This window comes from Selaginella moellendorffii, unplaced genomic scaffold, assembly GCF_000143415.4.
Source record: "Selaginella moellendorffii unplaced genomic scaffold, v1.0 SELMOscaffold_25, whole genome shotgun sequence".
Classification (NCBI taxonomy): domain Eukaryota; kingdom Viridiplantae; phylum Streptophyta; class Lycopodiopsida; order Selaginellales; family Selaginellaceae; genus Selaginella; species Selaginella moellendorffii.
The window spans coordinates 872,554-887,973 of record NW_003314286.1 but is presented as its reverse complement, the minus strand read 5'-3'; the positions used below and the strand labels follow the sequence as shown (position 1 = coordinate 887,973).

The window sequence follows — 15,420 nt, the reverse complement described above, 5'->3', positions numbered from 1 at the left end:
CCCCCCCCCCTTTAGAGATGTTAATGTCTTCATTGACTATTAACAAACAACCCCTACTGAGCCAAGGGGAACCAACACCTCCATTTCCACACTTAATTTACCAATCCTTTCATTGTGTAAACCAGCTATTCCATGTGAGGCAACTAGTCATCCACCCATACTGTAGTCCCACAATGGATACCTTCATCCGTGGATATTCCACACAAAAGGAAGGACATACGCATGGATGCCTAATACATACAATTTCAAATTTAGAGGTAGAAATATACCTTGCTCAAGGGTATATTATATTTTTAAGTAGTCATTAATCAATGGGAATCGAACCCGTGCCATTTGCTCCGATACAAACTTTAGTGCACCCTATCTCTCTCCCCTTAAGCCAAATGGAAAAGGGGTAATTGCTTGATGAGAGAGCCCTTAATAGCTATTTTATCCCCATTTATCCCCCAAAGTTCTAAGGATCCACGGTGATAGTATATCCAAATCTCATCCCATGATCACATGCGCTACATCACCTTAACCAAGCCACACCATCATTAATAGTTCAAACCTACACTTTGATTTAGGGACTTTATCCCTTAACCTCACAAGGACCTTGTCCTTGTTTTTAGCCATAAGATCACCTAGTGATCACACCTTGGCACCTTAACAGGTTTGCCAATAGGTATTAAGTTTTCCAGACCTTTAAGTTGTTCACCATGACCCCGGAGGCATCCCCCACACTTGGCAGTGCACTCAAGCCAGCCCTTCCGGCTAAGGGTCTATAGCAACTGAGACTGGATGTCCCCATCTCATTCACCACGTCCTTGGTGCCACTCGCACCAAGTGTTCAAGTTAGATATGCCGAGCCACACTAAGCAATCTAACTGTGCATCACGACTCCAAGGCATCCCTCACTTGGCAGTGTGCCCAAACCAGTTTCCTCATTGAGAGTCCATGACCATCGAAAAATGAGTGTCCTCATATTCCAAACCATCACTATGCCCTAGTGGTTTGGGACTCGAACCCAAGCACTAGAGGGTCGGGACTCGAATCCAACCTCCGTATATGCATCTACGGATGGGGCGTGACTCCCCACGCCGGTGCACCAACATGTTCTTAAAACGTGCTATAGATCACAGTTTAGGAACCTAGTTCCTCCGCACTGCCAAGTCCTCTCATTTGACAAGTTTGTGATCATGCATGGACTCCTCTATGCTCGGCCTCATAGGCCATCCCTTTTGAAGTTAGCACCTTCAACTAAGGGATTTGTTCCCCTGACTTGCCAATGTCACTTAATAAGTCATCCGGCCACTATAACATGGTTCATGCATAAGCGTGAAAGTCCTCAACCATTGACTTCCGTTCAAAGCCCTCTCTTTGAACACTCAGGAACTACTTCCCCAACCTTGATAGCCTCGCTTTATGGCAAGCTTCAAGACCACGCTTCTACTACGCCACTCTGATTTCGTGCGTTCTATGAACCATTTACACTTGGCTTTCTAGGTATCAAGTTACCTAAAATTGTCTTGGGGAACCTTTTTGAAGGAACTCTGTCTCTTAGCTTGCTAAGGCGTCTCCTTTCGCAAGCTTTTTAATTGCTATATAGTTTAACATGGACAATTCCATGCTTTAGACTCTCTATAACATCACAGTCATTAGTGACAACATGCTTAAGCACCCACTTGATTCTCCACTCCCAACTTGCATAACCACTTTGGTTATGCAATTCGATTTCTATGTTTTGGTTCTATCCCCTTACTACTTGTTTTTGGCCTCACACCTTTCCTTTGATTATTCTCATCCAGACTAGGAGGATAGCCTTGCACTTTCTACTATGCCATAGCAAATATTCTTAGGGATGAACCTATCCAATAACTTAGGGAGTGGTTCCTCAATCTGGGTATGCTCAACTTCTAATCCCACACACGGGGATTAACATTGCTACATATAAGCTTTTATATGCCCATCACTAGCCTTGCCAAAATTTCATTTTGGCTTTGTCCAATTCGGGTAGACAATTTTCTTCTGTCTCCGCAACCTTAGACATTTGGATAGCACCTTCTATCCATCATTCACTAGGGACTTCATCACTTAGGCCTTATCTATTGCCCTCATGAACACCACCTCCTAGTGTTCTAGAGTGTCTGGGTGTCCCAATAATGGCCTCCTTGATAATGAGCATCTCCCTTTACGACATTGACTTACTATTTCACAACATAAGCAATTTATCCCTTGTAAGGGTATATATAACTTCTTATGCCATTAAGAAGTCTTGGGTAGCTACCTTCTACCTGTTTAACCAATTACCTGCACTTCTTACTTAGTTGCTTCATGGTTGTCAAGTCTTACAACTCATTGCTAGTGCTTCCACACCTCCATCATTATCCGGGTCACCACACTCTACCACATGCCTTTTAGCTTAGGCTATGCCATTTCTATTTCCATTGGGATTCCCTTGGCAAGGGGTTCTTATGAACCCATCAACATAATCTCAAGGTATTACACCTTGGCCCATTTGGTGTCTCCACACCATCGACTCTATAAGTCTGCATTTATGACACTTTGCACTTGTGTCTAGGTCTTTGCCAAAACCAATCTAGTTGTTTCTCATACCAACTATTTGTTAGCACTACACCATAATGTTCGCACACAACTTTGCACCAAAGTTGCTTCTTCTGGGAACACCTTTCCCACGACTTTAGTATGGCACATTCTGCCACCCATGAAATACCCACTGTTCTTATACTTGGATCTTATGATCCTCCCCATCCTTCGTGGGGCACAACACACTTTAGTCCAAATGCTTCCATTAGTCCTTTAGGACCTTTCTTTAACTCCACTTAAGTCATTCAGCCATTTGAACTTTTCATAATCCCCCGACCTATAAGGTCTTACTTTTGAGGTGCCAGCTTGCTAGAATACAACTTCATGTATTTATGTCCTACTCACAAAGACCATCTTTGCAAGTGTTACTTTGACACTTGATTTTGTTCTTTGAGGCCAACCTTTTGCCCCTTATGACCACTTGTCCATGTGATGAGAATACCAACTCATCCTCTAAGTACACCCCCAACTCCTTAGGTTGTTCCAGCATTCATTAGAGGTAGCCCCGGCTACCATTTCAAGGACTTGTGTCCTCTTCCGTATTTGACCTTCCACGGTTATTAATCCTAGTCTCACGTTCATGAGCACCAACCTCAATTATATGAGGATAATCTTGTGACTCCTTTATTGCTTTGGAGTCTCTATCTTTCCCGTGATCTCAACCGTAGTTGTTTACCACAATTACATTAGCCAATTTGCTAAGTCAAACACTCATCTGGATCACATCCTCAACTCTCTAAGGAACCCTTATACTATTCCCAAGATCCCAAAGTCATTCCCTTACTGGCCCTTTTTCCATCCACCACATTGCGCACAAGTCACACATGAACTTGAGTTGGAGAGCCATGTCCTCTCGACATGTTACTCCTCGAGGATAGGTCCATACCTAGGACTTTTCAATTCCAATACAAGTGGTGATATACTTGGCCACCAATAAGAGTCGGACTAAGGAACAACTCTGATACCAAATTGTAAACGACTAAATTTTCCATTTTACTTTAGTCACTTAACCACACCTCCGACCACTTGGAGGAGTTTCACTCACAACCTCCATAGGTCCTATTCTGGACTTAAGGACTTGCTAGCCCCCAAGAATGGCATCCATGCCACTCAACCATTGCACTTGGTCCAAGTGCTCCGCGTGTCCAATCCCATGACCGACACCCCAAGGTACCATTGACATATTAGCCTGTTACGCTAAGGCCATGCCCTTTCACTTTGGTCACACCGGTGGTTTAACACCACCTGCATCACAGTCCTGTCTCTCAAAGACTGGGCCATCCATCCGTGAGTGATTATCCCAGATCCACTCCTTAGCATCCTTAGGATGCCCACAGACATGGGGATTAGCCTTCCCCAATATCTCCGTTCCGGTCCCCACCAAGTCCCTTTTTGTCCTTGGCCGTGTTCGCCAACACTGCCACTGGATCAAGGCCCATGGGCCCGACCACTAAGTCCCACTATCCTCTAGGACTTCCTCACTGTGTGACTATGTCCTTGGTCACCACATCCGAGGACTACTCCTCTTCCTTTCCACAGTCTGGGCCTTTGTGACAACATTTTGGAACACCGTGGCCCTACACGGGCCTCATGGGTACTCTCCCTGCCTTCTGCCTTTGGGTGCTTTAGCCATAGGCTTAGAGCGAGGTTCCGTTGAGCCACGCCAGGTATCCAAGTAGGTAGTGCCACCCACACTTGGATTGAGAGCATTGGCCAATCAATCTCCTGGGGGAACTAGAGCCGGCTCTTGAACACTTTACCAAGCTACCCCATTTGTCAGTCCGTGTTCACTCTAGTCTTGGACTTTCTAGTGGGCAGCTCATCACCCAACATTAAGTACAGCCTTCCTAGGCCAAACTGGCCTTTCCTGGCCAAACTGGCTCCACTGCAGTCCTCCCCCTTACTATACTTTTGGAGCTCACTAAACCCCCCAAGGTCTAGGAGACAAATGCTTTGGGCTTTCACCCTCTCAGACTCGAACTCGAACTCGGACTTGGACTTGGACTCGGGCTTGGGCTTGGGCTTGGTCTCAGCCTCAACCTTGGTCTCACTACATAAAGAAGCCGTAGAATGTCTAGCTAGAGGTTTTGCCTCTTCTACAGGCTGAAAATCTATAACTACAAAGGCGATAAGGTATAAAGTCATCCTCATAGGCCTTTAGCCAAGTAGGCAACCTTGGGGACTCATATTTTGGAAGAGTTTGTTGATGATCTACCCCAAGCATAATACAACTTGGGTATAGGATGTGAACCCATTGGTGGAAGGACCGACACATGTGGCTAAAGGACAAAATCTCATACAGAGGATTTATAGGCTGTGGAGAGCGTTCCTGTTATGATAGTTGGTGCTGAGTTAGGTAGAAGACTAGCTGAACCAACCCCTTTTCTTCAATGCACTGTTTAGAGACGAGGACAGAGAGATGCGCTGCACAATCTGGAGGAAACTCCACTCCAGCGGCTTCCAAACCCTAAAGAATCAGAGACACATGGTTCACTTGGGTCAATGATGCCCAATCCTCCTAAAACATGTGGCTGTGCTGTAGACTACCACACCACCTTGGCCATAGTGCACCTTGTAACTAAGGCACTTTGCCATATGTGAAGTCTTATTTCAGTTTATTAGCTATATATAAAATGAAATGTAAAGAATGATTCATAATCTAATAATATTCCATATTTAATAAGTTTTTAAATTTGTCCCAAAAACTAATTCTTGAGACTAGGATGAAACCCCAAAGTGTGCTTTCATATAAAGGGTTCTAAATAAATAGATAGGTATGGCCAACTAATGTAAGGCAATGTCTAGCTCCTTATTAAGTATGTTTATTCTTGTTTTGCATCCAGTTTAGGTCTAAGCTCAAGCACCATTTTACATGTTAGTCTTGGTGTTGTGATTCTAAAAACTCTAAGACTATTCTAGTGTTGCTCCATACTTTTATTCTTTTGTTCCTTAGTTATACATTTGGGAGTTTAGCCTTGTTCATTTGCTCCTTGGTCATATGTTTAGGAGTTTGGCTCCATTCTTTTGTTCACTTGCTTAAGGCCTTGAAATTCAGGTCTCATTTCGCACATGTGTCCAAGAGTTAGGTTCTTATATTTTAATTAACATGATAATCACACTTCACATCAACAAGAGAGAAGAGGATGAGCACAACTTCTATAAAATCACAACCATAATAAATGTATCAAAAAGCTTGATCTAAAGATGATATCCCAGTAGGCTAAAGTTATAGCATCTAAAGTCTCTTGTGACACATTCTTGGTGGAGATTGAGAGACTATGGCAAAGAGGACAGATAGCATGGAACTAGCTCCCACAATAGAGATGATCTATTGAGTTCCATTCCATATTTAGTTTTTATACTAAAATTTTGGAAAGTTTCTAGCTTGTTACTTCATCTGATTCCTATGGCATCTTATGTGCTTTGGAATGGAGGGCAGCTTTGAAGCCTTCAAGGGCTTGAAATCCTTTTCCAACTGTCACCACTATGGCATCCATATATTTGCATATCTGGTCACATCAATCTCTAATGAAGAAATACTAATATAATCATTTTTAAAGCAATCAATTATTTAATGAAATCACAACTTTGTTTATCTAATAAAAGTGAATCTATCCATCCATGGAGCCCTATTTTCAAGGGAGATGCTCCTCTTTGTCCTCATCAAGTACCTCTTGGAGATACTACTGGAGAGCAATCAAAGTGCCTTGCCAGTATGCATATTGAAGAAGAAAATGCTATTTTATAGATTAGCAATGTGAGTTGGAAGCCCATATTGGAAATAATGAAGTAACAACTATAGTAGGAATTCTATATAAAACCATGTTACAATCATTTTGTACTGAAAGTACTGATGGTTTTATACAACTATTCTCTATACAATTTGTCCTTGATCTCCAAAGTATAAGGGTATTAAACATAATAGCCAAATCCCCATCCCTTTGTAATAAAAGATTACAGTTTCTTCTCCATGTGCTCCAAGTATTTGAAGCCCATAATGGAGTATTATCCCCTTTATATAAAACAAGATTACAATCTTCTTGCATTGTTAGTTTTATAATGCTATTAGGAGAGAATAAAGAATTCCCAAAATAGAGAATATTATGTGATGGCCATGAAAATAATGTTGTAAAAACTACAGATTTAGAACATTCATTATCGTCAAATGGATTATCATCTATAATTTTCTTTTGTTTTCTACTAGTACTGATAGTTGAACGATTATAAAATGGATTTGGGTTGATATTATACTCTAATATATAATTATTTGAGGCACCCCTAAAATCACCTGGACAATCTCTACGTAAAAAGCTTAAAACTTCATAAAGAATACTTCTAAATCCCACTCTTAAATTTCCACCAATTACAGTATTACCTCTTAATGGATTTATAGAGCAACGTGTTCCTTGACCTTTATTAAGAACTTCAAATGTAATTTCAGCTCTATATTCATTTGAAGTAAGTAGTGGAGCTATTCCAGAATATGCCAGTCCAGTCTCATATCTATCTGTTGAATGAAACATTGCATTAGTCATATTAACAATAGTATCAACTAAATGTATTAAATCAGCTAGTGTTATAAAATTATTTCTTCCAGGTTCGTATGATGTGGATCTTCCAGCATATGAAAAATTATAATTGAAATATAAAAAAATTAATAATTTTAAGATTTTAATATTTATAACATTCATTTTAGATAGAGCTAGAAACTACAGTTAAATAAATGTATTACACATAAAAATAAAAATAACAGCTGAAGTCGTTTATATTAGACTCCAAATCTTGACTTTTAAGAATAAAACAAAAATAGAGAAAACTTTAAATAAAACAAAATTATTCTAAGTTTTGTTTATTCTAATATTATTGACAACATTCTTAAAAATATTATTTATATTTTTATAATAAAAATGAAAAAATTACTCTACTATATTTAATAGTTTTTAAATATATTTTTATTTATATAAATAATTTATGATGATAATAATAGGTTAATTAAAGTAGGTTGTTCATTCATAGAAACACATCTATGGTGATGAGTAATTTGTGAAATTTCAAAATTAATCTAATTTAGTTTCTTGAGAAAAGCTATAAAGAGTGTTAGTATTATGGTTTGAACCTCTTTTAAATCATACTAAAACCTTATTTTTATAATAGAGTTTTAGACCAAAGAATATGCTCTCCATATTGAGTGCTTAAAACCATTGAAATTGACTAAGGAGATTAGATATATCTATAACGATTTGCAGAATAGATGTATTTCTAAAATTCCTTCATAAATATCTACTATATTGTATTAAGAATTTTATAATAAAAATAAAATTATCTTCATAACTCAAAATAAAAAATAATATATGCAAAAAAACAATTTATTAAGTCCGGAAGAAGATGTTTAATTAGGAGTTCAAGAGTTCCTAATTTGCTCCTTCTTGATTATTATATTGTAATTTTTATTTATTTTTCTTTAGAAAGCTTGTTATATTAAATGTTAATACAAGTCAATATGTGATAGAATTATAGCATTCATGTTTTTATTTTCATAGCTAGCAAATATTAAAAAAATAAAAAATGTTTAATAATTATATTCAAAGTGTGAGATCAAGTTATAATGCCATATGTTATTATTAGCACAGTGGGATTTTGACAGTTGCCTGATTGATTTCAATTCAAATTACTCACTCCTACATAAATTAGGGTTTTTTGTTAATCAATTTCTATATTTCATGCACTCAATTGATTATCCCTGATAAATTTGTGCTTTTATTTTAAATCTAACTTTTTCATTATCTAAATTCCACTTGTTTTTATAATTTGTTCATTTCTTCTATTTTGTTTTTCTTCTTTTGTTCACCTTTATAGTAGAGTAGATACTCCTAACAACTTCCTCGTCCTCTGACCAATTAAAATACAACTTTCTTAGCTTTTGTATTTTTGAAACAGCAAACATCTTTCAAGGTGTCTTTTATATAAAGCTAAATAGTAAAAACTAATTAACAAGAAAAAAATTTAATTCTAGATTCTGTATTCACCTAATATTTGCTGGGCAATACTAGTGTTGAGATCTCACTACTGACAGCTCTCAATACTAGTTGAGATTAGCAATACTTGGCTAAGGGATGCTTCCGTTTACAACTGACAAAGAAAATTAATGAATTGTTAAATGGAGGGCGATTAAAATTGATATGTTGTAGTTGACTTTAGTTTACAACTTACAAAGAAATGCAAGCAAATAAAGGGAATGGTTTAAGAGAAATCTATCTTTGGAACCCTTCTCTACTTGATTTTCAAGTGGGATTCAGTCTATCTACAGTTGCTCAATTGGTTGGATTACTCAGGAGACTGCAGGCCCTTCGGACCTCTAGAGATGATGCCTGGTAATTCCAGAGGGCAAAGTTGAGCATGAGGACCTGCCAGAAACTATTGCATCTTCTGTGATGTTTATCATCCCAAATATCCATCCCAAATAATTAGTCCAGGTCGACATTACACAGATCCGGCGCAATCCATAGTGTCGGATCAGAAAATTATTTAGATAATCTGTTTCTAGAAATTTCGCGCGAATGATCACGATAAACAGCCCTGGAGGGATTCAAACGCGGCCTCTCCCACGCTCGCGTTCTCCCACTTGTGGCACGCGCCCAGCACGGTCCTCCAAGTCACGGGGCTCGCCTCGAATGGCATGCTCCTCGCCAGCCTCGCCGCCTCCTCCACCCTGTTGGCCCTGCCCAGCGCGTCCACCACGCAGTGGAAGTGTTCCACCCCAGCCTCCACCCCAAACCTCGCCGCCATCCCCTCCAGCAGCCTCCGCGCCACCTCCACCGCCCCGGCATGGCTGCAAGCGCTCAGCACCGACACGAGCGTGATGCCGTCCACGCTCGCGCCCTCGCGCTCCATGGCCTCGAGCAGCGCCAGAGCTCGCTTCGTGTCGCCATGGTGGCTGTAGCCGGCTATCAGCGAGTTCCAAGTCGCGGTGTCCGGCGATGGGCTCATCGCGTCGAACAGCCGTTGGGCCTCGAGCACGCTTCCACATCTGCCGTAGGCGTCGATCAGCGACGTAGCCAGAGCTCCTCCATCGCTGCTGCTGCTGCTGCTGCTGCTGCTGGTGGGTGATCGAGAGGACGAAGAAGACGATAACGAAAGCACGCCGGCTCTGGAGATTTCCGCGTGGATCTCCCGGACGGTCTCTAGCGCGGCCAAGCTCCCGCAAGCCTTGAGCCCCGCGAGCATCGTCCGCACGTCCAGGAGCTCCGGGTAGCTCTCCCGGATCCATCGGTAGAGCTCCACTGCTAGCCGGGGCTTGCCATTCTCCGCGTAGCCGGACACCAGCGCGTTGAGAGACGCGATGCTGTGACGGGGCTCCATTTTGCTCGCCACCCTTCTTGCGTCCTCGAGGCTCCCACACTTTGCGTACGAGTCGACCAGCGCGCTCGCAAGGAACGCGTCTAGTGCTGTAATATCGCCCAGCTTGCTCGTAGCTTCGACCTCCATGACTCTGCGCAGTGACTCCACCTTGACAAGCCCCGTCTCGGCCTGTTTGCCTCGCTCCTTCTCGGCGAGATTAGCCACCCCACGGAGCGCTGCAATGAAGCTCCGCGAGTCCGGCTCCACGGCTCCTCCCATGCAGCGGAAGAGGTCCAGCGCGAGCTCGTCCTCTCCATTCTCCGCGAGGCCCAGCACGAGAGCGTTCCAGGACGCTGTGCTGTGCCGCTCCATCCCGTCGAAGGCCCTGCGAGCGTCCAGAACGCTCCCGCACCTCGAGTAGAGATCCACCAAGGTGTTCGCGAGGAACACGTCCGAGTTGCAGCTGCTTACTCCCGCGGCCTGCGAGTGGAGCGCCATTCCCAGCTCCAGGGACTTCACTTTCACCAACCTGTTGCCAACTCCCTGTCCCTGTTCCTTCTCTGCGATGCTCGCGCAGGCCTTCAGCGCAGCGACGAAGCTCCGGGCGTCCCGGACGCAGCCCTGCCGCTGCATTTGCTCGTGCAGCTCCAGAGCCAGATGACCATCGCCGTTCTCCGCGTAGGCGAGCATCACAACTGTCCACGAGACAGCATCACGCTGCTGCATGGCGTCGAAGACTCTGCGAGCGTCGCCCAAGCTTCCACACTTGGCGTAGACGTCCAGGAGAGCGTTCGTCACGTAGATGTCCGTGTCAAGCCCGGCATCTCTGGCTTCTCCATGCACCCGCGTTCCCCTCTCGAGCGCCTCGGCCTTGATGATCGAGTTCGTGTCCACTTGCCGCGAGCTTTCTTTCTCGGCAAGACCACTGCAAGCTCTCAACGCGGCAACGAAGCTCCGGGAGTCCGGTGCTAAGCTTTGTTCGCGCAAACGCTCGAAGAGATCCAAGGCCAGCTCCTCTTCACCATTGTCGGCGTGTCCCAGCATCAGCGCGTTCCAGGACACCACATTGTGGCAGCGCATGCGATCGAAAACTCTGCGGGAGTCCACCAAGTTCCCACACCTTGCGTACAGGTCGACGAGAGTGTTGTTCACGAATATATCCGTCACGCAGTGCTGAAACCGAGCTGCCTGGGAGTGAAGATCCATCCCCTCCTCCAGCGCCACCATCTTGTCGCCACTTTGATCCGCCATACTGCCGCAGGCTTGAAACGCAGCGACGAAAGTTCGAGCGTTTGGACCGCAGCCTCGATCTCCTCCTCTCAACCGAGTGAATAACTCCAGCGTCACCTGTGGCTCTCCATTCTCTGCGTATCCCAGAAGCAATGCGTTCCACACCACCACGTCGTGAGAAGGCATCCTGTCGAAGACGAGCCGAGCATCAAGCATGCTGCCGCAGTTCGCGTACATGTCCACCAGGATGCTCGAAACAAACACGTCTTCGCAGCCACTTCTCGACGCCTGCGAGTGAATCGCCATGCCTTGCTCGAGAGTCCCCAGCTTGACAAGCCTGCCGCCAACTTCCAGAGGCTTTTCTTTCGCTGCGGAGCCCGTGCACGCCTTGAGAGCGGCCACAAAAGTCTGAGCATCCGATTGCTGAGAGCTCTCGTGTTGCATGCGTCGAAACAGCTCCAACCCGGTTTCGTATTCTCCGTTGTCGGCATAGCCCAAGATCAATGAAGTCCAGGACACCGCATTCCGGGACTCCATGCCGTCGAAGATCTCTCGAGCCTCCGCCACATTCCCACACTTTGCGTACATGTTGACGAGGCTACTGGCCACGAAAATGTCGGAGTCCTTCCCGTATTTAACTGCATCTGCGTGGACTCTCCTTCCGTTTTCGATGTCGCTCGAGCTCGTCGAGGCTTTCAGCGCTGAAAGAAGAACGGGAACGCTTGGTTTCACCCGGTGGAGTGACTGTACGATGGCTTTTAAGATATCAGCTGGGCCTCGGAAGCTCTTGACCTTCCGCTGCAGCATTCAAGCACTGTCATACCTCGTCCCACTGAAGACCCAAACTCAGGAAAACCCTAATAAAACCTCTGTAGAGTTACAGATAGCAAACATTGATCAGTACCTTTCACCTTGACATTTTTTAAAACGTACCCATGTATCAAACCTCGATTTTTCGTAACAGTGAACTATCGATTGTCGACACTGTAACTTGGAAGAGCAAATCACTGTCAAATAAAAACGGAAAAGAAAAATACATACCTCTTCCAGATAATTCCATTCGAGACACTGCATATTTTTTCGAAGAAAAAGGAAAAACGGTTCTTAGCATTTCTTCGCCTTGTCTTCTAAAGGAAGGCTCTTTGTTCCAACGCCATATATATTGACGGAAAACAAGCAAAGAAAAAGAGCCAAGCCAGCGAAGGAGCGCTTGCCTGGATAAAGGCTTGTCTTCTCGAGATGCAGTGAGGCTTGAGGATGCCCGGATGACGGCAGGGAGCGTATGTGGAGCTGGAGATGCTCTGCAAAGGGCTGGGTCCGCTCCTTCAAGGACCAAAAACCATGCTAGATCCTTTGCTCCAAGTACAGTGGTCTGATATCAATAACTCAGATCACTTCGTTTGTAAGGCAGCTTAAAAGAATTTAGACGTACCCCTTCCTTACGCTGAAGCAACTTTGAGGGTAAGCTTCACGTTCATGGCTGCCAATTCTGCTGCAAGATACCGGAAGACGAATGGCATGGCAACCTTGACGACTCCAGCATTCGACTGGCAGACTTTGCAGGTAGCCTTCTTGGGTTTGTTCCGAGCACCGACGGCGGGCTGCTTTGAGGGTACCATCAGAGTTGACAGCAGACTCCCGCAAGTGGTGCACACGTCTCCAACGTGGTAGTCGGAGGATGTGTGCAATCGATCGTGTAGTAAATACGCTGCACCGTGTGCAAGTAGCGAGTCACGCTCCATCTCTCCAAAACGTATGCCTCCACCGAGCTTGCGACCACCTACTGGCTGTCTAGTGACGGGATTGATAGCACCCAGTGAGCGGACCTGGGATAAAGACCACATTAATCCGATTTTCAGTTCTCCAAGTGGAGTTACCTGAAACTTGTCCGAAACCATATGTCGCAGTCGCTGATAATACACAACACCGATGAAGATCTCACAGGTGAGTTCCGTTCCTAGCAAACCGCTGTACATAACCTCAGTGCCATGGTAATTGAAACCGTGCTGTGCCAGCTGCTCCCCAAACTCACTAATCGCGGGATAATGCTTATCTTTACCCTTGTAGCCGCTTCCTGTTTTACCATCTTTTGCCTCTAAAGCTGCTGAGCTGCTTCTAAAGGGAGTCGAATCCACGTACTCGCCTCGAAGAACGCCGGCCTAAAATAGACATGAAGCGTAAGGAGCACATCGCTAGTTCGCTAGTACCTTGGCAGCCATAGACTCCATAAGCATACCGATCGTCATACGAGACGGGAATGCGTGGGGATTGATAATAATATCAGGACGCATCCCGGTGACAGCCGAAAATGGCATGTCAATATCTGGCCACAACTGTGACAGAATTCCTTTCTGTCCATGGCGACTGCTGAACTTGTCACCAATAACCGGGTTTCGATCATGGCGAAACTTCACAGCGATCTGCAGAGAAAGCGAATTATTGGCATGCATCGAGATAAGGAGATTGTGACCTTTTGAAGTGGGTCTCTGCCATGCCCGATGGCGATGACGGAATCTATGACGACATTTTCTGCAGCTTTAAGCTTATGTAGCTTCGCATCACCAGTCATTGTATTCAAAACACTGCAATAAGGATCTCCATTATGCATAGTCTGCAGAGAAAACGATTAATAGCATTTCGAGCGGATTTAATCAGACCTGGCCAATGTGTGGAAGACCGTCCACGTCAAGAAAATTATGTATATTTCTCTTCCCAGTTGGTCTTGAAAAGAGGTTCACAATTCCATCAGATTTTTTTTGCAGCAAACTTAAATCGACATGCTCGGTCTAAAAAGAAAAAAACATATCAATTTACAAGGGACAAAGGAAAAATCACTGTCAAACAGCACCTTATAGATTTGTCCATGTGCTAAACCTCTCTCCATCGATGATTTGTTCATAATCATAGCATCTTCCATGTCAAAACTACATGAAAACCACTCAAATTCAAACCTTAAAATGGATCTCAGTTAGCTTTACCCTGTGTACGCTAACACTGCAACAACAGCGTTGGTGCCAAGTGGAAATTCGTCCATGTTGTACTTTTTGTAATTAACGTTGCGCGCAACAGGAGACTGAGGGTTCTACAAGAAAAGCAAAGAATATGGTTAACACAAGGAACACTTAAATCTAGTCTTACCTGAAGATTGTACATTTTGTGATCCGTTCTAAACTTCAAAGCCTGTGAAGCAAAGCCTAGCGTTTGTTTTCCCATCTGTAGAAACTGTTAGAAAAACTAAACATTACGGTAGCGCTCGTATAAACCTGGCACTGGTACATATTTCGAGGACTTTGATTGTGATCCGACCAAGGTGTTAAGCTTGCAACCACACTCAACATAGCCGTCGGATGCAGTTCAATGTGAGTTGCTGGTGGAGCTGAAGGTGTTCGACCGCAATTTCCTCCGTCGGGGCATGCAATTTCCATGTATGCCTGCACATAGAAGCTTAAAAGTGAGCTTATAAAAAATTATAAAACCTGTTCGAAGGCAGAGATAAGTTCAATAGCTCCTGTATCAAGTTGCTTCACTGGGCGAAGAAACCGTGATGGCGTCGTGTACAGAAACAAGCCAGGGTAAGCCCCAGCATACGTGCAAGGAACATATCCAATCTCTAGATCGATAGGGACCTGCACTAACACGTTAGTTCAAGCAGAACAGCAGTAAAAAACGGTGGCAACCTGAGAACCCTTGGTCACTTTCAAACTTCGTAAGTGAGAAACGGTTTGAGGTATGTTTCCAACCGGCATATAACCGAGTACACACCCGTCAAGGAGAACCGCCAGATACTTGGGAGGGCCTGACAACGCCAATAAAGGTGAAATCGAAACCATGCCGAGTTGAGCCAACACCGTAGCAATAGTTCGATGAATAACCTTGGGGTCCTTGGGATGATTATTTTGATCGAGGTCAGTGGAAATTTCTGAAGAACAGAAAACCGAGTTAGTTCCCGTGACATTGAGCAAAATAAAAAGCTTACTGCACAATGAGCTTAAATGAGTGAGCAACCCACAAGGTTCACCATCGGGAGTGTGAACGGGGCAAAGAAATCCCCACGATCTACACATCCATAAAGTTAAAGGGACTGGAGTAGAATCAGTGTCCTTACTCTGGTAGTAGCTTGCGCACGGATGTAGTTCTCTGTCTTGCAAAAAAAGCTCCCCTATGGACGGAACGAAAATGAGATATGAATCTGAAAAAATTCAGCTTTTCGGCTACCACGCTAAAACCATTTGCCTAAAGATGAGAAAATGAGCACCACAAAGAAAA

General features: G+C 44.1%; 2 protein-coding genes across 3 annotated transcripts; both read right to left on the bottom strand.

Annotated features, from left to right (window-relative positions):
• Positions 1–9,020: 9,020 nt before the first annotated feature.
• Positions 9,021–12,227, bottom strand: LOC112347913 (pentatricopeptide repeat-containing protein At4g39530-like). 2 transcript variants are annotated; one of them, XM_024679605.1, is made up of 3 exons: positions 12,196–12,227; positions 12,088–12,144; positions 9,021–12,023 (listed from the first exon to the last, which is right to left on the bottom strand). In XM_024679605.1, the coding sequence occupies exon 3, from the start codon at positions 11,959–11,961 to the stop codon at positions 9,148–9,150; it is 2,814 nt and encodes a 937-aa protein (XP_024535373.1). In that variant the 5' UTR covers positions 11,962–12,023; positions 12,088–12,144; positions 12,196–12,227; the 3' UTR covers positions 9,021–9,147. The 2 variants fall into 2 exon arrangements, with proteins under 2 accessions (XP_024535373.1, XP_024535374.1); XM_024679606.1 differs by lacking the exon at positions 12,196–12,227 and having other exon boundaries at positions 9,021–12,011; positions 12,059–12,095.
• Positions 12,228–12,244: 17 nt separating this feature from the next.
• LOC9637234 (DNA-directed RNA polymerase I subunit 2) lies at positions 12,245–15,384 on the bottom strand (the record flags this gene model as incomplete). Its single annotated transcript, XM_024679749.1, has 14 exons — positions 12,245–12,526; positions 12,587–12,980; positions 13,032–13,313; positions 13,362–13,574; positions 13,625–13,765; positions 13,812–13,940; positions 14,003–14,078; positions 14,133–14,236; positions 14,293–14,367; positions 14,418–14,585; positions 14,631–14,780; positions 14,832–15,073; positions 15,131–15,210; positions 15,260–15,384. Coding segments are annotated over 13 exons (2,172 nt in total), but the record flags the coding sequence as incomplete, so codon positions are not given.
• Positions 15,385–15,420: the final 36 nt, after the last annotated feature.